The sequence below is a fragment of the Muscardinus avellanarius genome, assembly GCF_963383645.1.
Source record: "Muscardinus avellanarius genome assembly, chromosome: 16".
Classification (NCBI taxonomy): domain Eukaryota; kingdom Metazoa; phylum Chordata; class Mammalia; order Rodentia; family Gliridae; genus Muscardinus; species Muscardinus avellanarius.
This window is the reverse complement of record NC_137802.1, coordinates 9881077-9904658: the sequence shown is the minus strand read 5'-3', so window position 1 is coordinate 9904658 and position 23582 is coordinate 9881077. Positions and strand designations below refer to the sequence as shown.

Genomic DNA, 23582 nt, shown 5'->3' with positions numbered 1-23582 from the left:
GGGATGGGTGAGACCTGTGGCCCACGGGCGGGGAGCTGAGGTAGCTGGCTGGTGGTGAAGACGTGTAGGTGGGTGTCTGTGCACCGCCAGGTCCAGCCGGGTGCAGTTTGTTTCCTGCAATTTTCTAGCACTTTCTTACGGGTAACCATGTGCATAAGCGAATACGAAATTCACTGTATGCTCCAATGATTACCTAACATATTAATCTCCTGGCAGCAAATTCCCATTTTTTAAAAAAAGCATGAGAGCAGAACTGACATATTATCTTCCTAAGAAAGAAATTTTAACACAAGCTTAAAAAATTATACTTCTAAAGTTGTACACACACACACACCGCACACACACACACACATACACACACACACACACTATTCGGTCTCAAAACAATTAGTCACATTAATGAAGAATCCACTTGGTGAAGACCAGGAAAAAGAAGCCCAAAACAAATATTTTGCTAGCCAAATAAGTTATGTTCTCTCAGGATTTTGAGAACTTCTCTTAAAAACATTATTCAATGACTGGAATAGGTACAGCACTGTTTTAATAAACTTTGGTCAATCAGATAAGTATTGGATTCGATGACCTCAAGGTCACTTCCAATGCTAATAATGAGATTTAATGATAGTGTACATTTTTACTTAATAATAAGGCTCTTTATTTTGAAATAAGAAAAAAAATAAGCTCGGTTCCCAGAGGGTGGAGGTTTAGCACAAACTCCGTGATTTTCAAACAGGAACTGAATATAATAAAGTGAGTGTAATAAAGTCACACCACTCTGAGTCTAAATATGTCTAATTTAGAAAAAAATTTAAAATATACTTTATAGCTTGTTGCGGCTGTCTCTAAAAAAATCTGGAAATATGTGAAACAGCTCTCATCTCTAACATTTTTATGAGGATATCCTATTAAATGGCCTAAATTGTTTGCTTTTGATTACGGAAGACACCTATTTTCTTGAACTATCTTGGTATTTTTGTGCCAATAACACATAACCCACAAAACATGACCCACAGACTCACATCTTTTTATGGTCTAGATGTTAACTGAGAACAGCATGACGTTTCCCTCTCATTTTAAAACTACCTTGAGTTAAATAAGCAAACACCAAAAAAAGGGTCTTTCCTGGGAAAACAGTTTGTCCAGAAAAACACTTCCCCTTTTTTCCTGATGGATGTTAAAAAGGGGGAAACAACTCGTTTGGCAAAGCATAGGACATCATCACTCAAATCTGAGTTCAATAGTTCACATTTTTAGAGGCCTTGGGGAGGAAGAAAAAGAACTTTCTGTTTTCCAGGAAAATGATTTTGCCTGAGCCTTCAAAGCTGAGCCCGCCTATCCTCCAAAAGTCTCACACTGGGCAAATATACAAGTGCGATGTTTAAATCAATACACCGAAGTCGGCTAAAGATCCAGTTACTGATTTATTTTTTAGAATTCCCTGTTTTGAAGGGCAATGATTTTACCCAAAACTTTAAATCTCAGCGAGCATATTATAATAATAAGTATATATAAATAAGATGCCTAAATCAATATGCTCATAAAGCTGTTTAAATGAACTATTGCATATTTGCTTTTTTATATAAACGAAACGTGCTTGCAAAATTAGAACCACGGTCGAGCGTGGTGGTGTGCGCCCGTCATCCCACTCTGAGATGGGAGGATCACGGGTTTGCAGCCAACCTCAGCAACTTAGTGAGGCTCTGTGCAACTTAGTGAGACCTAGTTTCAAATTTTTAAAACACCCACAGACAGCCTCAGCTGCTTAGTGAGGACCTTCGCAACTCTGTGAGACCCTGTTTCAAAATAAAGAATAAAATAAAAAATAGGGCTGGGGGTGTAGCTCAGAGGTAGAATGCTCCTGAGTTCCATCCCCAGTACCGCAAAAAAAAAAAAAAAACAGACAAAAATTTAAAAGAATATAAAATAGGATTAAAAGTGTAGCTCAGAGATTGACTGCCTCTTAGTTCAATCCCCAGTACCGTAAATAAATAATTATTATTTATATATTTATTATGTATTTTATAAGTATATTTTATTATTTATCATTTATTTTATTATTTATTTTATAATTATTTGTTACTACGTAAGTATCTCTTATAAATATATTTTATAAATATATTTTTATAAATATATAATTATATATGTATATATTACATATAAATAAAAGAAAGAAATTAGAACCACAACCCAACCAATCTGTTAATATAATTTGCTAAAGGACTAAAGAGTTACACATGGGGGAAAATTTTTTAGATCTAGTGGATTTCTAAATATTTTGTAATAATAAACTCTCACATTGGTTATATTATTATATTATTTTATTGGCAACTTTCATGCTTCTTGAAATTTCAATAATTTATTCTAAACCAGTTTTGAAGAGTGTGTGTGTGTGTGTGTGTGTGTGTGTGTGTGTGTGTGTGTGTGTTACTATATGTGTGCATGCATATGTGTATGGTACTGAGGATTAAACCCAGGGGCATTCTCCCTCCAAGCTACACCCTGGCCTTATTTTATTTTATTTAACAGGGTCTGCCCTAAGTGGCTGAAAACCTCACCAATTTGCTGAGGCTGGCCTCAAACCCGTGATCCTCCTGTCTTAGCCTCCCAAGGACCGGGAATGCAGGCGTGTGCCCCCTGTGCCCGGTTCAAATGCCATATTTCCAAATGAACACCGTCCCACACAGCAACCGTCCGTGGGCACAGAGTCACAATGACAACGCGAAACTTGGTGCGATTCCTGAGATGCACATATGGTAGAAACTGAGGCGTCAATCCATGGGGAAGATGAGGAAACCTATTAAAACCCTCAGCCGCAGAGAGGTAGGCGGGCAGGTGCACAATAAAACATTTAAAGTCCTGTCACATATAGGCAGAGTATCAGACAGGGACTGGCATTATTCTTTGCAGGAGATTAAAGATGTAAAAATGCCGAACGTGGTGGCACAGGCCTGTAATTCCGGTATTTGGGAGGCTGCGATAGGAGGATCACGGGTTTGAGGACAACCTCAGCAACTTAGCGAGGCCCTCTGCAACTTAAACGTAACCGGTTTCAAAATTTAAAAGAACGGAAAAAAAAAAAAAAAAAAAAAAAACGGGCTAGGGTTATAGCTCGAAGGTAGAATGGCCCTGCATTCAATCCCCGGTAGCACAAAAAAGGGGGAAGAGACTTATAAAGCAAGTCCACTTTTTCTCTTCACACTTGTAAAGGAGGTTAGGATAGATCGGCGCAGCGCTTCTTTGAAAAGGGACCCCGCCCTTTACCAAAATGTTCAAGAAAAGTACGGCCCTGAATCAGTAATTAATGCTAAAAACCATCAGGATCCATGCAAAGGATGCGACCCACGATTCAAAAAGAAGAAAAACCCTAGCCAAAACCCACCGATAAAGAAAGCCATCGCCAGAACTCACTGTTAAAGGATGCATTGATTCAGTCGCCACACAGAAATAGCCACATTCGTTCGGAGATTAGAACAAGAACCCGGGAAACAGGTTTTCACCCTCCTTCGTCTCAGGAGGTTTCATTTACCTGAGTGATGAGCCATGATGGTCACAAGGTAGGTAGGAAGACACCACTGGTCAGCTGGAGTCCAGGAAAGAAAGGGATGGGAGGCAAGACCGCACAGGATGGTCCTGGTCTTCCCTGGCAAAATTTCCATCTATGTTGTGATGTTACAATCTGGCTTCTGCTGCACCACAGGAGCCCACCAGGTCTCAGGGGTTCCTTAAAATCAGATCTTGCCGGGCGTGGTGGCGCACGCTTGTAATCCCCGCGCTTGGGAGGTGGAGACAGGAGGATCGCACAGGTTCGAAGCCAGCCACGCTGGCTTAAGAGACCCTGTTTCCAAATAAAAATATTTAAAAAAATAGGTCTGGGAGTGTAGCCCGGTAGAAGGTCTTCCAGGAACCCCAGTACCCCACACACACACACACACACACACACACACACACACACACACACACACACACACGCAAAGACATCCATTTGACCTTTCCTGTAGCATTTGATACCACTGAGCTGGAGACTGTCCCCACCACCACCACCACCACCACCACCACCACTGGTTTATGAGAATTTTAAATCCAGCAAACATTTAAGAGAACAAACACCTGTCCATCCATGAACTTGAGTCATCGCACTACGCTTTTACTGACACCCTGGCTACCCATCCCTCTATTAACATTTTCTTTCACCCAATCCATTGACCGGCCCATCTTTTCTCTCTTTTGCATCTGAAAGGAGATCGTAGACACCACACATCCGCACGCACAGTGGGAATGAAGAAACGGGCTCCCCTGGAGGCCAGAATTTGAACCCCTTCTGCCCTCTCCTCGTGTTCTGCCGACTACGCACCTCTGCTTCTCGGCTGTAGTGACAACCCACGCAGCTTCCGGAACCTTCCCATTTCACGCGTCTAAAGCTGTTTATTCCTTTTTAATGCCTCTTTTCTCTCCTGGTTTGCTAGCAGAGTGAGGGAGTTACTAGTCTGCCCAAGCTAAAAATTCTTTAAATAGCACCCAGTTTCTCTCCTTTCCCTCCCTGCTAATATTCCACGCCAAGTGTTATAATATCTACTATTAAGACACCTAGCAAACCTTTCCCCCTCTGCCATGCTCAGGGGACTGCTCTGGCCCATGCCCCCATCCTCTGGGCTCTAGAGTCATCAACACCACCTACCAGACTATGCATCTATAGGGGCATTTGGTTTACAAAACAGAACCAGAGGAGTCTTCCACTGAAGGTCTTCAGCGCCCTCTTCCCCAACCCAGCCTCAATAGCTGCACATATGTAGCCAATGCGGCAACTCGTGGGCCTATAGAGACGTGCTGCAAGCACAGAATGCTTTTATAGATGAGAAACCAATTTGGATTTGGAAATTCAAGCCATCTCGTTAATCATGTTTTCTATTAAAATGCTGAATTATACTTTCGATACATTGGCTGTTTTGATCGTAACTCAAATACTCGATGCGACTCCAAATACCCGAGGACCGCGACTTAGAGGAAGATAGATGTATTTGCTCACAGTTTTGGAGTTTTTAGTCATGTGTGTAGAGCCCGGGAGGTAGTCTTGGGAATCAGACAAGAGAGAGAAAGAGTAGACGGTCTCTGCTCTCACACCACAGAGGCCAGAATCAGAGGAGAGGGGAAGGGGGAGGGACACATATAGTCCCCAAGGCCCGATCCCCAGAGGTCCCTTTCTCAGCAACCAAGCCTCCCTCCAACATGGGAATCTGGGGGACCTTCTAAACCCAAACCATAATGCCTGTCTAAATTACCCAATCATAAAAATGAATTTTGCCTTTTTATTCTTAGCATTTTAAGGCTTAAAGTTGCATACGTAGTTTCCACTATGTTTCTTTCTTAAAGAACTGTATTCACAGAACCATAATCTATACTTGTGGAATAGAGTGTGAGGGTTTAATACATTATACAACGTGCGATGATCAAATCGCAGTAATTATCATTCATCCCTTTAAACACTTATCTCTAAAATTTCCTGTTAGGAATGTTTAAGTTACATTTCTACATTCCTATTTGATACTGATGACCTAGAATAAAGTCCAAACTCCCTAAATATGCCATTTAATAATCCTCAAAAAAATCTTTCCCCAGCCTTTGTTTTCTATGTGACCTCTCATCTTCCACAGAGACAGAATGACGACTTAAACTTCACTGTCGGTTGTTTCTAGTAGAAAGACCAGGTGGGAATGGATAGGACCTCATTGTCTCCTATTTCTCCTTTTAATTTTGTTTTTTGGTTTTTTTTTTTTTTTTTTTTTTTTTTTTTTGCGGTACCAGGGATGGAACCCAGGGCCACTCTACCCCCGAGCTACACCCCAGCCCTGTTTTTTATTCTTTATTTTGAAACAGGGTCTCGCTGAGTTGCTGAGGGCCTCACTAAGTAGCTGAGGCTGTCCTCGAACCGTGATCCTCCTGTCTCAGCCTCCCAAATGCTGGGATTACAAGCCTGTGCCACCACGCCCAACTCTATTTCTCCTTCTAAATGTTCTAAATGTCTCAGGAATCCAAGGGAAAGATAATTTTTTTTTTTTAAAGAGCAGAAGTAGGTCTATAAACGAAACACACTCAAGTACAAAACTAAGGAAATATCAGAACACATTATTAAACACCAAGGGAAAAAAAAAAACCACCAATGACTTTGGTGTTTATGTACCCCTTCTAAAACAAAATGCTTGTAGCTGATCCAGAAACCCCATTCCCAGACCATGCCATTATCTCCAAGGACTCTGTATATATCAGAAAGATCCTCCAGCCAGGCATGGTGCTGCATGCTTGTTCATCCCAGTACTTAGGAGGCTGAGACAGGAAGGTTACGGGTTTAATACCAACTTCAGCAATTTAGCGAGACTGTCAGCAAATCTAAAAATAAAATAAAGAGCCGGGCGTGGTGGCGCACACTGGTAATCCCAGCATTTGGGAGGCCGAGACAGGAGGATCACGGTTTGTAGACAGCCTCAGCTAATACTTAGTGAGGCCCTTTGCAACTCAGTGAGACCCTGTTTCAAAATAAAGAATAAAAAAATAGGACTAGGGGTGTAGCTCAGAGGTAGAATGTCCCTGGGTTCCATCCCCAGTACAGCAAAATATATACATATGTATGTATGCATGTATGTATGTATGTATATGTGTGTGTGTGTGTGTGTGCGTGTGTGTGTGTGTGTATTAAACTAGGTGTAGTGGTGCACGCTTGTAATCCCAGTACTTGGGAGGCTGAGACAGGAGGATCTGGGTTCACAGCCAGCCTGTGAACCTATATTAATAAAATAGAGCTGAGGGTAGGGCTCAGAGGTAAAACATCCCCGGGTTCAACCCCAGCACCACACACACACACACACACACACACACACACATAATAAATCTGTCATTTGTCAAGCAGGTTGAGTTCCAGACCCTTGGCATATAATATTGAAGAAGAGCCTAGAATCAATAGCATAGAACACACACATCTTAGTCTCTTCAAAGAGAACTTTTGTTTATACTAGTCAGTATTAATCAAAAGGAAAAAAATCTTTATTAGTATTAAACCCAAGAATATTCTACCTTTGTACTATACCATATCCCTTTATTTTTAATATGTATGTATGTATGTATGTATGTATTTATTTATTTAGGTCATACTGAGGATTGAACTCAGAGGTATTCTTACACCCCCAATCCTATTTCATTTTATTATTATTATGTTTTTTTGGTGGTACTGGGGATGGAACCCTTCTACCTCCGGGCTACACTCTCAGACCTATTTTATATTTTATTTGGAAACAGGGTCTCTTAAGCCAGCGCGGCTGGCTTCAAACATGCGCAGTCCTCCTGTGTCCGCCTCCCAAGCGCGGGGATTACAAGCGTGCGCCACCAGGTCTGGCTTATTGTTTTAGAAACGGGGTCTCACTAAATTGTGAGGGCATTACAAGGTGGTTGTGGCTGTCCGTGAACCTGCAATCCTCCTGTCTCAGCCTTCCAGGTCCTCAAATCGCTGGTGTACACTACCACGCCCAGCTCTATTTTATTTTTTGAGATCAGGTCTTGCTAAACTGCTGAGGCTGGCCTCAAACCTGCTGTCCTCCTGTCTCTGCCTCTTAAGTAATTGAGATTAACTGGCTAGGAGTCCACTTTTCTGTGTGTTAAGGATTGGCTGGGGCTGAGAAATTTCTTTTCTCTCTCTCTCTCTCTCTCTCTCTCTCTCTCTCTCTCTCTCTCTCTCTCCATCTTGAAACTCTTTGCCACAGGGCAAAGACACCTGAAAATTTCAAGAATTTTCATCATAAGCACTAGCACCCTGTGTTTTCCCCCCGTACAAATATAAAACAGATCCAATTTGTTTTCTTTCCATCATTAAACCCTCACAGGGATTTCTAGTAGCCCCTCTGGCCTCAGAGAAAGCCTTTTTTTTTTTTTTTCTTAACAGATACTCTTGTAATCCCAAGGCCTTCTACACCAAGAAGAAAGAGTAAGGCTCCATTAGAAAGAAAAACAAACGGCCTTTATTTAAAAAAAAAAAAAGGCTAACCCACAAGATTTGATGAAAGAAACTACAAGAATAATTAGAGTCCACCAGGAAAATTAAAAAGAAAAGACAGAAAAAGAAAAAACAGATGCAAGTTTTTGTTTACTTAAAAAAAAAAAAAGTTGTTTGTGACATAAAATCACTGCGCTCTGTCCCGTTTGGGGTTTTCCCACCAGAACTTTTCCAAACACAAAGTTAATGCAGACATGGCTTGAGTTAGGGAGGCCGGGAGAGAGAGCAAGCTAGCTCTGGGAAGGAACTGTAATTGGCACTTAATCCAGGCCCCTTTGTTAAATACCTGAGCGTAATGAGAATCCGCAAAAATTTATGACCATAACAAGCACATCATGTCTGACTCTGTCATTCAAACCAGCCTGGCAACTTTGATATTTCCTAATGAAAGGGGAGATCTAATCCATGTAAGAACTCCGCAAAAAGGGGGAAGAGGAATTTTATTCCCATAATTTGATTGATTACTTCCTACTGGGAACACTCCAGAGAGAAAAAGCGAACATTTTTCCTGTCCGTACTCGGGTTTCTCCCACTAATGTTTTACAAGCAGGCAGCAATCATAAAACACAAATTACTTACAAGGATCCTAAACTAGCCGATCGTGCTAGCTGGCTTCCAAAATCCACAAGCCTCAAAATACGGAGGGAAACGTCGAAGACAGACAGAAATCGAACAATGGTTAGACCCTTCCCTGATTCAGTTCAACTCGGTGCCTTTATTCACCATTCCTGGGAAAAGATAATGCTCTGAGGACTATGTTTGTTGTTGTTAAAAAGCCTTCAAAACTAAGCATTTATATAATTCATATATTTTTTAAGCGTATATAATTTAGGGCCTGCAACTTTGCCCACTTACACTGGACAGAGTTGGTCTTTTAACTTTGAGCAAGGCATCTCTGTTCCGTTACTTATGAAAGTTGATCTTTATAGTGTGTGTGTGTGTGTGTGTGTGTGTGTGTGTGTGTTATGGGGATGGAACCAGGGGCATACTACTACCTCTGGGCTACACACCCAGCCCTATTTTTATTTACTTATTTATTTATTTATTTATTTATTTTGCAGAATGTTCTTTATTAATTTCCGATGTCTTTACCATAGGTGAATTGCTTATTCTTTATATTTATTTATTTTTTATGTGGAAATAGGGCCTCACTAAGTCACTGAGGTTCTGCCTAAGTTGCAGAGGCTAGCTGAGAACCTGCGGTCCTCCTGTCTCAGCCGCCCAAGTACTGGAATCACAGCCGTGCGCCATCATACCTGGCTGATGTCTATCTCTACGATACTTATTCCATCCAACATCCGATTCACACCTCTCTCTCACTGACACTGGAAGGAGTTTAAGTCCACAGCCATTTTTTATCGGGTTAGTGGCCCAGCCATTCCTGTAAGGATTTGGCACTAATAATGTCCAGCTGTCAGGAAATCGTTTGGGTGAATGTTATTAATAACAGAAATAACGAAGATAGAATCGTGCTTGGGGTTACCACCGGGCTGTGCTCTGATTGAGACATAAACTTATCTAAAGAATAAAAACAAAAATTTCACTCTAAAAATAAAAATGTCGTTCCTACAGTGAAAAGACAGACTGACAGTGAACCAGGCTCCTGTCCCATAGGGGGACTTGTACAGTGCCAAGGGGCCACAGGACTGCTGACACCAGCCACCAAGTTCAGAAGTTGTTTATTTGGCCGGGCGTGGTGGCGCACGCTTGTCATCCCCGCGCTTGGGAGGCGGAGACAGGAGGACCGCGCAGGTTCGAAGCCAGCTGCGCATGCGCGCTGGCTTAGGAGACCCTGTTTCCAAATAAAAATGCAAAAATAGGTCTGGGAGTGTAGCCCGGAGGTAGAAGGGCTTCCAGGAACCCCAGTACCACCGAAAAAAAAAAAAAAAAAGAAGTTGTTTATTTGGTCCACTTAAAAGTGTGTGTGTGTGTGTTGCTATTTTTTTTAATAAACAGAGAAAACATCAGTCAAAAGACCTCAGATTTCTGATATGCCCAATTAGATGGGTTCTGTGATGAGATTAGTTGAAAGTAAGAAGTTGACCAAATACAGAGGTAGCTTTAGTTATTCCATACAGGTGAAAAAACCAACCAACCAACCAACCAAACAAACAAACAAAAAAACTCACATGGATCTTTAAAAATTATTTTAAATTCTCTTTATTTGGTATTTATTTTTGGCATTACTGAGGATTAAACCCAAGGCATTCTACCTCCAAGCTACAACCCCAGCCCTGTTTATTATTCTTTATTGTTGGTTTTTTTTTTGTTTTTATTTTTTTTGTTTTTTGTTTTTGATTTTTTGTTTTTTTTGGTTTTTTTTTTTTTTTTTTGGTGGTGGTACTGGAGGTGGAACCCACAGGCTTTCTTCCTCCGGGCTATACTCCCAGACCTTTTTTATATTTTATTTGGAAACAAAGTCTCCCTAAGTTGCTGAGAGCTTTACTAAGTAGCTGAGGCTGGCTTCGAACCTGTGCGATCCTCCTGTCTCAGCCTCCCAACCGTGGGGATTACAAGCATGCGCCACCATGCCCGGCTTTTATTGTTATTTTAAATTCATATTTTAAGCAGGGTTTTATGTGTTGCTCATTTTTTTTTTTTTTTTGGTAGTAGTAGGGATTGAACCCAGGGGCATTCTACCTCCAAGCTACACCCCCAGCCCTATATTTTATTCTTTATTTTTGAAATAGGGTCTCACCAAGTTGCAGAAGGTCTCACTAAGTAGCTGAGGCTGGCTGTGGACCTGTGATCCTCCGGTCTCAGGCTCCCTAGTACTGGGATTACAAGCATGTGCCACCATACAAGGGTTTTTGCTCAATTTTCTAACTGAAAGTACAGTATCAAAATGCAATACACTCTTCATCACGGGATGATCTTTCAGTAGCACCCATTCATGGCTGCTATTTGGACAGTAGGATCTGCCCGTGGGAAATTCTGTTGAGGATCATAGAATGTATCCCAGCCACTAAGCACTGGCATGCTGGAGGCAGACGGATCTGGGGTCCAAGTCTGGTTCTAGTACTGACTTAGCTCTATGACTCTGGGCAAATTTGCCTTCCAGAGCCTCTGTTTTCTGATATAGAACATATAGAAGTTGGGAACTGTGGGGCACACCTATAATCCTAGTAGCTGTGAGGCTGGGATAGGAAAATCAGAGGTTTGAGCCAGTGCACTAACTTAGTGAGACTCTGTTTCAAAAAAAATAAATAAATAAAATGGGCTGGGGGTAAAACTCAGAGGCAGGACAGTATGAAGAAGGAGGAGAAGGAGGAAGAGGAAGAGGAAGAAAAGGAAGAAGAGGAGGGGAGGAGGGGAGGAGAAGGAGGAGGAGGAGGAGGAGGAGGAGGAGAAAAAAGAAAATGATAGCATATATTTAAAAATATTCATCCCACTGGTGATATTATTTGGAATTTGTGCAGCAGATGATTCAGCATAGTGGCAGTTCAAATTATTTACTTACAGTCACTCTACATCTAAAATGATGGATTTTATCAACTATAATTCTATTTTTTAAATGGTTCATAAAAAAACATAAAGAGCTGAGTAGGGTGGTACACACCTGTAATCCCAGTACTTGGAAGGCTGCTAGAGGAGGATCGCAGATTCAAGGCCAGCCTTGGCAATTCAGTGATATTCTCAGTAACCTAGTGAGATCTCATTTCAAAACCAAAAATTAAAAATGAGGTATAAAAATGAGGGTGAAGGTATAGTTCAGAGGTAGAACACCTCTGGGTTCAATCCCCAGTAAAAAACACACACACACACACACACACACACACACACACACACACACACACACACAGCACAAAGAAAAGCATATACCCATTAGAATGGAAAAATGCCAACAGCAAGTGGAAAATGGTATTAAATCACAGAAATTATTATCTACATAAGCATTCACTGCCCATGCCTTACACAAAAGACATCTATACAACCAGTCCAATAAAGATAAGTGAATCAACTAATAAAAGAAAATATAGCTCGTACCGTGGAGCCTGTAGACAGAGCGGGTGCTGTTTTGTTTTGCTTAAGTAAAAACGTAATGTGGCCAAAACTATTTTTATGGTTGTTATAAATATCAAAGGGGAAATGTTTCGAGGGAAATTATCCTTTCTCCAGGAAAATAAAGCCCAGAGACTCAACTACGTGCATAAAAACAGAATCCGAAACTGTCAGCGCGGACTTCTGAAGCCGATAAAACAGTAGGCTGCTGGGACTCGCGAGACCTAGAAGGATGAGCCACCCATTAGATGCTCAAGGCCTGGTCCCCCAGGGCTCTAATAATCGGGCTGTCTCTCTTCCTCTCTCATTCTTAAACACAAAAATTGCTTGGGACCTGCCTTGCTCTAGCATCTGGTCCCATAAGTCACAGTATCTAGAATCAAAAGTTTAAAACCAGGTTCAAGCCAGGTGTGGTGGGACACACCTGTAATTCTAGTACTTGGGTGGCAAAAACAGGAGAATCACAGGTTCGAGGCCAGCCTCAGTGACTTAGTGAGACCTTCAGCAGCTTAGCAAGACTGTTTCAAAAATTTTTTTTAAAAAGGGCAGGGTGAGCCGGGCATGGTGGCACACGCCTGTAATCCCAGCATTTGGGAGGCTGAGACAGGAGGATCCGGGTTCACGGACAGCCTCAGTTACTTAGTGAGGCCCTCTGCAACTTACTGAGACCCTGTTTCAAAATAAAGAATAAAAATAGGGCTAGGGGTATAACTCAGAGGTAGAATGCCCCTGAGTTCAATCCCTAGTACAAAACACACAAACAAACCAAGTCCATTAAGTAGAGAGGTTTAAGCTGATTTGGAAAAATATAGGTCCCCTTGTCATTTAGCCATGAGGAACATCCGCGGGCATGGCCCCATCTCTCCACCTGAGAACCGGCTTCCTACTTCCGCCCTCTCTGTCCGCAAAGACCTGCTATTGACATTAAATTGTTTGCTTGTCCCTTATGGGAGGAATTCAGTCGGGGTCAGGGATCTCTTAGGATTTCTTCTCCTTTCCATTTACTGGTCAACTCAAAGAGGATGAAGAACTGGGAACAAGACCCTTCTACCTCCGGGCTACACTTTCCAGACCTATTTTATATTTTATTTGGAAACAGGGTCTCCTAAGCCAGCGCGCGCGGCTGGCTTCGAACCTGCGCGATCCTCCTGTCTCTGCCTCCCAAGCGCGGGGATTACAAGCGTGCGCCATCGCACCCGGTTTGCCTTCCTCCTTTGACTAAGTTACATGCTTCCTGTCACTGTTTTCTCTTTTAGTTTTAGACTACACTGGGATATTAAAATTGCATATATACCTATATACACATATGTATATAGGTATATATTTATATATGTATATGTATATATGTATGTGTATATATGTATGTGTATGTATATATGTGTATATGTATATATGAGAACTACATACATATATGAGAAATATATAGATGAGATAAAACATCATATACATATATGAGCTATATACATATATGAGAAATATATACATGTATATATGAGAAAGTCCCATATCCCCTTCACCCAAACTTCCTTAAGGTTACTATCTTTCATAACTTAGTACAATACAATAATCTAAACCAAGAAATGTACCTTAGCACTGACCCCTACGGGGATATGTTCCAAGCCCACCAGCAGGTGCTTGGAACAGCAGATATCATCAAACCCATATACTCCTACACAAATTTAAGGCCTTTCTATCTTGTGTGTGTGTGTGTGTGTGTGTCTGTGTGTGTGTGTGTGTGTGTGTGTGTGTTTGTGTGTGTGTGTGTTCCTGGGGATGGAACCAAAGGGCCTCTAACTCCAGGCTACACCCCCCGACCTATTTTCTTTTTTTTTTTTTGCGGTACTGGGGATAGAACCCAGGGGCTTTTCTACCTCTAGGCTATACTCCCAGACCTATTTTATATTTCATTTTGAAACAGGGTCTCACTGAGTTGCTGAGAGCCTCACTAAGTAGCTGAGGCTGGCTTCGAACCTGTGCGAGCCTTCTGTCTCTGCCTCCCAAGTACCGGGATTACAAGTGTGCGCCACCACGCCCTGCAAGGCTTTTCTATCTCAGTGGAAGAACCTGTCATGGTACCACAGCGATGACTTGTAGTTTGAGGTGCCGCAGCAAAACTGGCATGATTTTTTTTTCTTCTTCACCATTTCGCGGATAGAAGAGTCATTCTTACTGTATATCTTAGCAACCCCACTATATGGTTATTTTCTTTTATTAAAAAAAAAAAACAAAACGTGGAGCGCTTTCACCTTTTCACTCAAAGGAAACCCTTAATGGCTTTTCTTTGGCACGGGCAAAGTCTCATACTTTGGGAACTTTATTCAGTCATGCAAGCACTCCCATGACTCCACCATGGTGAAGCAGACAACTGAGTCAGCTCCTCAGGGACTCACGGGAGGGTAGGGGAAACAGTGTGGATACGCTGGACACAGGGATGGTTCACACGCCAACAGCAAAGCTTGAGACTTTTCTAGCGCTGCTCAGAAAGTCATGCAACTTAAGACATACGAACTGTTGATTGCTGGAATTTCCTGTTTAATATTTGCAGACTGTGGTTGACCACAGGTAACGGAAACCTCGGTTAAGAGGGGAACTACTGTATAATGCTATTCACCGAACGGCACACATCACTCATATTTCCCCAGTTTCTTCACGAATGCCGTGTGTGTGTGTGTGTGTGTGTGTGTGTGTGTGTGTGTGTGTGGCTTCCATCAAGGGTCTTTCCTGCAATAATTTACTCATTAGCCACGAGTTGTCTTTGACTCCTCCCACCAGAAAGAGTTTAGCAGTCTTGCTTTGCAAAATCATGACACTTTTATTTATTTTTTGGTGGTAAGGGCTTGAACCCAGAAGCACAGTACCACTGAGCTACACCTCCAGACATTTTTTTTTTTTTTTTTGCAGTACTGGTGATTGAAGCCAGGGGCATTCTATCACCGAACTACACCCTGAGCCCTATTTTTGTATTCTTTATTTTGAAACAGGTTCTCACTAAATTGCAGAAGTCCTCACTAAGTAAGTAACTGAGGCTGGCCACGAACCTGTGATCCTCCTGTCGCAACCTCCCGAGTACTGTGATTATAAGCTCGCACCACCACGCCCGAATACCTCCAGAACTTTCCAATTTTTTGTTTGTTTTTGAAATGGAGTCTCACTAAGTTGCTGAGGCTGGCCTCACACCTGCAATTCTTCTTTCTCACCTTCCCGAACACTGGAAATTACAGGTAAGTTTACCACCCCCCTATGGCTCATCCGGACACTTTTGGAGGAGAATATGGCTCCAGCCTGTGGTAGACTGCTTCTCATTTGGGTTCTAAAGTTTTCCCCAGGTTAGAGGGTTTGTGGGTGGAGGAGAAGAAGAGCCCACCGTCTTCACTGAACTGTGTCATGGGGACGGGGCCTCAGCATGACCAGGAAATGTTACCCTTGGTCGGTGAAGATCGTGTCTCTCCAACATAAAGCTCCTAATTGGTTTCTTTCTTCCTGCCTTTATTAACCTGACTGCGCCCAGATCCTCAGCCAGCTGTCCCCAGGCCTTGCACTGCAGAGACAGAGACAACTCTGCTACTGAACTCCCAAAAGAATGTCCCCCGATGCCATTCCACATGGGGTGGGCAAGACAGTACCAGGGACAGCAAGGGTTAAAAAAAAAAAAAGGGCTTCTGTATTTATGCTGCCTTGTGAAGAGTCACAGGACTCTCCTCCGGAGCCCGTACCACACAGAGAAGGAAAGAACGGGGCTGCCTTACTGGTATTGATGTAAAAATCATCTGGAAGTATTTTCACCCGAAGCCGGCTCTCAGAAACGGAGGCAGAAACACACTAACAGAAAGTAATGCGGGGCAGATGGTATTCCTTGCAGTCGTCCGCGTGTCTAATAGGAATCCTTTCTAATCATTTTCTATCTCGGTGTTGCAGATTTCTTGTCAAGTGTTTTTTATTTCATTCCAAAGAATAAGCTCCCTGCCTCGAAGACCTGAACTGGCCTGGCTCGAGAGGCGAGGACAGCTGGGCAGTGCGAGGAAGACCTCCGTCTGCTAGAAACAGCTGCCTAAACACAATTTGTTTTGTTTTCTTTATTTTTATTTTTTATTTTTTATTTTAATGAGACGGGCAGTTGACATCCTGGAGCTGAATGAGGCTTCCCAAGGTCTCCCTTCTGGGGGGTCTTCGCGGCTAATCCTACCACTAGGTGGCGCCACACATCGCATTCCAAGCAGGCTGTTCACAGAGTCCGCCAAGGGCTCTGTTTTTAACCTTAGCAATCTCTAACTTCTCTGATGGCAAATACTTAGATGCATTCTTCACACACGTGGCCCTTACCCTTTTTTTTTTTTTCACAAATTCTGAAACAGGCCAGGTGTGAACTCTGGAATGCGGTAGACCCATCGGTGGCCTTGGGATAATTATGAAATTTTAGGTGCATGAATAGTCATGAGAAAGGCAAAAATTCCAACAGCCTGCAGCATTGGAGATAAGAACAAGGAAGGGTGTCTTTGGTTTACTCAACACGGCGTCGTCTCAATTTCTAAAATTAGGCTTTGTTAAGAGTTTGTTAGCCCGGCGTGGTGGCGCACGCTTGTAATCCCGGCGCTTGGGAGGCGGAGACAGGAGGATCGCGCAGGTTCGAAGCCAGCTGCGCGCGCTGGCTTAGGAGACCCTGTTTCCCAAAACAAAAAAAAAAAGTATAAAATAGGTCTGGGAGTGTATCCCGGAGGTAGAAGGGCTTCCCGGAACCCCAGTACTACCAAACAAACAAACAAAAAGTTTGTTAGTTATATTAGCCATTTATTAAACTTTATTACAAGTTGTATTTATTAGTTTATTATTCATTAAGCTTTATTAAAAGCCTGTTTATTTTGTTATGTTAACAGTCTCCGTGGGTATTTTGAAGCTGTATCAAACTAGCAAGGGTTTCAGAGTGCTGACAAACCTGAGATCTTCCAGTCTCTCCCTCCCTCTCATGTACAGGGATTCCAGGCATGCGCCACCACACCAGGCCTATCTCCACAATTATAACTCAGCAGAAACAAATGGCCTGTAAGTTCTGAGTCTAATCTCACTGGGAAACACAGATCAAGAAAGGGTACTCTTTATCAGCTGAGTTATTATTACTCAGGGAAGGAAGATCTCTCCCGCAGGAAAATAGCTAAGTCTCCAAGTGGGCCGAGCCATCTGACCCATGGTAACTGCAATTAGTAGCGAGCCCCCACCCCCTTTCTTTATGTTTATATCAAGAAGGTTTGTTTGCGCTGTGACTGAGGCGCTCCTCATTATATGAGCATCTGGTCTGTGTAAGGGTCACCCCTGTGGCCATTAATTGTACCGCTTATGTTATTCCCATGACCCCCTCCAAGATAAAGTCTCGGCACATCTTCTTCCCTGACCAATCAACAGATTTATTTATATGAGGCAAATATTTTGGCTGGAGTGTTTTCATTTTCAAGGGAGGGCAGGAGATTACAATGCTGGGGTCGGCTTCCACCCAAAGATGGCTATGTATTTCCCATAAAGTGTCTCAGCACATTGTAAACCTCATCACTACGCAGGGCTGTGCACCCACACAAGGGATTCCAACTTCAGAATTCACCAAAAGTGCCATTAAAGCCTGTTCTAGACCCCTCGGGTTCAATATTGCTCAGATGTTTCCCCAACCACTTAAGAACTTTCTTATAAATCCCAACAACTGTTTTCCCAACCTCTTGGGCACATGCACGCATGCGTGTGAAGCCATGCACACACACATGCACGCGTGCACGTGCACACACGTGAACCAGAGTGACTGATTTGCATTGTCGGTACCAGCTTCTGGAGGTAATGCCCAGAGTTCAGCTCTTTAGTAAACAAAACGTCAGCCTTTGGACTTGCCCATCTCTTGCTAAGTGGGAAGCATGCAGTGTCTCAGAGCTCCTGGGAATTGTATCCATGAAACAAATTGTACCCTCTTCCTCCATAAACATGGATCTAGACTCAGGATCCAAAGCCACTTCTTCCTACTATACTCCTTCCTTCCTTCCTTCCTTCCTTCCTTCCTTCCTTCCTTCCTTCCTTCCTTCCTGAGTTCCTCATCACTGAGGCCAGATTCTTTGGATTCGGCCCATGTGCCCTTGAATGGGTGGCCAGCCTTGGCAGCTCCCCTGGCTCAAATTTCATTCCAAACCCTTCACGCAAAAGGGACTCTTGGATCAGGAGCAGGCGGGTGGGAAACTGCACATGGAGGTACTCTGCAGCTGTTCCCAGCTGCTCCCAAGCACAGATTTCTCCTCCTAGGAACCGAAACTGCCACAGCTCAATTGCATCATGAGAGGCCAGAAAACTTCAAATTTTAAGGAAGTCACGGGAGACCCAATCCCAAACTTCAAACTGAATGATCTTTGATCTTTCTTTACACCTGAAAGTGCTTCTAGTGGTTTTCATCTCTACTGAGATGATTCAGACTTCTTAAAGAAACAGAACTCAAACATAGGAAATAGACGTGCTAGTACAAAGAAGATTTTGGAAGATGAATACTTCCTATCTTATACCGGAATAAAACTAAAGTGTTAAGGAAACACATACATGGGTCTGTTTATAAGTATATGTAGATAGGTGGGTGGATGGGTGGATGAATGGATGGATGGATGGATGGATGAATAGATGATAGATAGACAGACAGATACACAGTAGGGTCTCTGTATCTAAAGGTTCTGCATTTGTGGATTCAACAACTGTTGGCTGAAAATATTCAGAAATTTGAGCTGGGTCTGGTGGGTCATGTCTGTAATCCCAGCTACCCAGGAGGCTGAGGCAAGACTATGAGTTGGAGGCCAGTCTTCGGAAACTCTGCCTCAAACAACAACAACAAAAACAACAACAACAACAACAACAACAATTTCATACTAAAAAAAACTACCTGTCCCAAATATGTACTGGCTTTTTTTCCTTGTCCTTAACTCCCTCTACAACACAGTATAACAACTACTTACATAGCGCCTATATTGTTCGAGGTATTTTCTGTAATCCAGAGAGAAAGGATACAGGGGGAAGAATACAGGTTTTATGCAAATACTATTCCATTTTATATAAGAGACTTCAGCCTCTGAGCAGTTTGGCATTAATGCAGAGTCCCAGGACCAATCTGTCACAGACACTACAGATATGTTAAATCTATATTTCTAACTTTATAAATGAGTGTCTTTTGTCCTGGTATAAAAGAATAATGTCCCCTTTCATTGTCTCAGGTATAAACCAACAGAAAAAAAAAGGGCCTTGTTCTTAAATGCAACACACTCACCTGCTCTTGAACTATAGTAGTGGAAGCTGCCCTTGACTCCTAGTCAAGATGTGGACATTTCGCAGCTAATAAAACCATTTTCCACTTTTCCTTCCCAAACTCACCACAAGGACAATGCAAACGGAGGCTATTCATCGCGAAGGACTGCTTTCCCATGACACGCAAGCCCCAGACATTTGTTGTACTGATAGCATGTCTGCTAAATTAAGTCATGAGGAATGTTTTTTAAAAACCCCATCAGGGTGGGGTTTCATGTCCGGTCCAGAGAACTTTGCTGAAGTACCCTGAATGATTATAAACAAACCCCCACACATATAAAATTTCTTTCCAGGATATGAAAGGATAAAAAGGATAAAATAAATTTAAAACAATTAAAATCAATAAGAATTATTCCATCTGAGAGATTTGGAGTAGCACGTTTGTTTTCTTTTGTGTCCGCTGCAAATTGGTTTAAAAGGAAGGGTTTGTGGCTCTGCTCTTGAGATGGAGTGCATAGTCGATTTTTTTTTTTCACAGTGAGGGAAATGTATTGAAACATCTTAGCAACGGGCCTTTCTAACTCTCAAACTCTTTCTCCAATAGATTTTCTTCTAATTTCCTAAGAGATTTTTTTTGGCAAGGACAGTAGGGGGCACTGCCACAGAAAAATATCCTGGCAACCTGAGAAATTGCACCCAGCAAAAAAAAAAAAAAAAAAAAAAAAAAAAAAAAAAAAAAAAAAAAAAAAAAAGCTAGACATGCAGGATTCTCCAAAGAAAATGCACCTTCAAAAAGAATGTCCAGGTTTTTCTCTTTTCCATAGTTTGCTTTAGGGTCCAATATTGGGATTTTCCTGTCTCTCTCTCTCTCTCTCTCTCTCTCTCTCTCTCTCTCTCTCTGTGTGTGTGTGTGTGTGTGTGTGTGTGTGGTCTTTAAGTGTGTGGTAGGAATCCTATATTTCAAATCTAGGGAAGTCTAACCAAGTCTCCTATTCTGGAATATTAGCTAAATATAAATAGTTAGAATATACTTAATAGATCAGAGACATGTGTGAGACATTCTGTGTGGCAATATATAGATATAGATAGAGAGAGAGAGAGAGACAGACAGACAGACAGACAGAGACAGAGAGAGTTAAGTCTTCAATCTTTCTTATAAACATCAAGTTCAGAGCCAAGATGAAAGAGAAGCTATGGGGAAGGAAATTTCATCAAATAATCACATAATCCAGGCTCCATAGGTTGCAAATTTTTTTTAATAAGAGTTTTCTATATAATTGAGTTAAGCTTAAATTTATGCATCCAATAAAAAAAAACCACTGCAAATGGTAAAAACAAAGACATTGCTCCAACACTTGGAAAATTAAATTCACCAAACCATGAAGTTCTACTGTACAGTTATTTTTGTAACCGCCATAAATTGCTTTCTAGAACTCCTCTGCTGGGGTAAACAATTAGAGGAGAGATTTACTTTAGAGCATGCATCCAGTTTCCAAAGGATAGAGCAGCCTCCCAGTTTATGGCCCTTTCCTTTCCTTCTTTCTATTTTTTTTTTTTTTTTTGCCTTTTCTCCTTTTTTAAACACTTGTTTCTAGTTAGCTTGCCACCTTCCTGTCTTACGTGACTATAGGACTTTCCATGAAAAATAAGATCCAGGTCTATAGATAAACTCTTTCCTCCAACTCCTACTGCTAAAATATGAAGAAACAAACCTACCTCGTGGGAATAAAGTTCATATGGCGAAAGGAAAATAAAGGGTTTTAGGACTAAATATTTCTCCGTACTTAACGGCACCTCAGAGCCCAACGTTGGCTTAGATGGTCCAGACAGTTGGCTTGAAACGTGTTTCTTTCTAGCACTGTGCGAGGTTAAACCCAATGCAAACTGCTATAGATAAGAGTTTTAGGGGTCTTTAATCACTCTTTCTTGTGTCCTGGATGAAGAAAAGAAAAAAAACAAAAAACAGAGCAGTCTTTGTGCTAAAAAGAAGGACCTGTTGTTTCCAGATTCAACAGGTCATTTTTATAAGAACTTCCCAGAGGATATAACATAAATGACAGAAGCACCATGGGATATTTTAAGTGGCCGATGATTTTTAAATGATATATATTCTATATTCAGGGAAGGTTGTTTGTTTTTCTTTCCAACAAATGGAAAGTTGGTGTTCTGAACGTGTGTAATGTTTGAATTCGACCGTGAGGATCAAACCTTTCCTCATGAGTTGAGTTACTATAAAGTTGGCGGCTGAAATCAATCCGAGGGCAGGTTGATCCCGCAAGAAAGTATACTTGTCACATTACGTTCATTTCTGTTTTGGTGGGGGGGGCTGGATGGTTAATTCAGGGGGCTTTTGTAAAAGTTTATTTAAACTGTGTTCTAACTTTTCTAATATTGTTTCAGTTAAAATAATGGGAACGCATATTTTATGACCAAGATAAACTTTATAAAATGGAGAGTTCTAGCCACACAATTTCTTCTTATACTTGAAGGAGTGAGGGGGTAGTAAAAAAAAAAAAAATCAGAATTTTGTGGCAAACAAAACCAGGGAAACATTAGAAGTGATTAGCGTCTAGCCCATTCTGTCACAAAAGGTGGCCTGGATTGGAAGAGAGTGGCGAAGTTAAGATTAAGATCTAAAAAAGTTTTCTTTCCTAAACTGAATTCCCAGGGTTATCCACAGTGTATTTTTTTTTTATTTCCTTATTTAAAAAAATACCTTATTTGTAAAGAGATTTGTCTAAACATTTTTAGAAAAGTTTTGGCTAGCCCAGAGAACAAAGTTACTTTTCCTTGTTAAAGTCCAAAAGCACTTTACCAAACTCACTCTCTGCCCGTTGCCCAAACAAAAGTTACTACTAAGTAAGGCAGCACTCTTTAAAACACAGTGACATAGATTATCCAACCTACCTCCTCTCTCTGGTACTTGACACTTTTACTAAGTCTCTCTATTACTGACCGAGGAGGACAACTACCTGGCAGAGGGTCAAGGTAAATAAATAGTTGGGCGCAAAGGCTGTGTTCACCCCCTGGGAACTGCCGAAAGGTTAAGAAGAAATAAAAGCCAGTTTCCTTGCAGAGATAACCCCCAGTAATGACCAACAAGTTTCTAACTTAGGAAAGTTTGTGTGACCCCTTTAGCTAAATACATGGGCACTTTTACGGGGCAGAAGAAGAGGAAGAGACTGGCTGATTCAGAGAAGAAAAATCCCAAGGAAGGACTAAAATTATTAAAATTAAAAATGTCCCTCCCCTGTCCCCAAAATGAGAGGGTATGAGACCTCTCAACTCAGGGGCAGCTACGGATGACCTGTTGGCCTTCTGCACCAAGTGGGGGGTTGGAAGGCACACTGGGGGTCACCAAGGGCTCTCCCAAGTTGTCCCTGCTCCCCCCAGCACCCTGGTACCCTGTCCCCGCCCTGGGCCCGCGCCCACTCACCGGTACCAAGCGAGGCCCTTGTCGTAGCTGCGGTCGAAGAAGTGCGGCTCTGCGCCCACGGCGCGCACGTCGGGGTGCACCCGCAGGAACTCCAGCAGCGCCCTGGTGCCGCCCTTCTTCACACCGATGATGATGGCCTGGGGCAGCTGCTTGCTGCCTTCGTCCAGGAGCTGAGCCAGGGTCCCCGATGGAACCTCGGCCAGGCTGCTGCCGCCTCCGGAGCCACCGGGTCCTGCGGCCAGGCCGAGGGTCTCCTCCTCTTCCCAGGCCTCCTCCTCGTCGCCCTGGTCATCATCACGCTGCAGGCTCTGCCGGCGCCTCCGCAGCTGCAGCTGCAAGAGGCGCTTTCTGCGCGCCATCGCGGGCCACAGGGCCAGGACACCCCGGCGACTCTGGGACCCTGCAGCTTCTTGGGCACCGCGGGACAGCCCCACCACGGGGCCCGACAGCGTCTGGCAGCGCTCGGCCAGGCAGTAGAAGACGTAAAGGGACGTGAGCAGGGAGCAGAGCATCAGCAAAAACTTCCGGAAGATGCTGCGGGACAGCGGCTCGGCCGAGCTGGAGTGCTGCGCGCTGGCCGGGCCCGGAGGGGCCATGCTAGCCGGAGGCGACGTCGGGCTGGGCAAGGGCCATGCTAGGCCAGGGCTGCACCAGGTGCTGCGACCTGCCCCAGGCTGGCCTGCGCTCCGGGCCGCGGCCCCATCACGGCCCGTGCGCCCTGGCCGTGCCAGCTGCCCGGGGAGGTGGCGGCCACGGCCCCGGAGCCCTGCCTTCAGCCAAGGGGACAGGACAGGAGGTGACGCGGAGCGGTGCTTAAGAAACCATCGTCTTAGGTGTTAGATGCGCCCAAGTCCTGAAGCT

At 43.0% G+C, this 23582-nt stretch overlaps 1 protein-coding gene across 1 annotated transcript in view; it reads right to left on the bottom strand.

The window, feature by feature from the left end:
• Window positions 1–23317, bottom strand: part of LOC308275576 (heparan sulfate glucosamine 3-O-sulfotransferase 3A1-like) — a gene marked incomplete at both ends in the record, with an annotated part of 106115 nt that extends 82798 nt beyond the window's left edge. Inside the window, one exon of the mRNA XM_080713938.1 lies at window positions 22722–23317. Coding sequence (XP_080570064.1) covers window positions 22722–23317 — 596 coding nt within the window. The remainder of the gene's footprint in view (window positions 1–22721) is intronic.
• Between the last annotated feature and the right edge of the window lie 265 nt (window positions 23318–23582).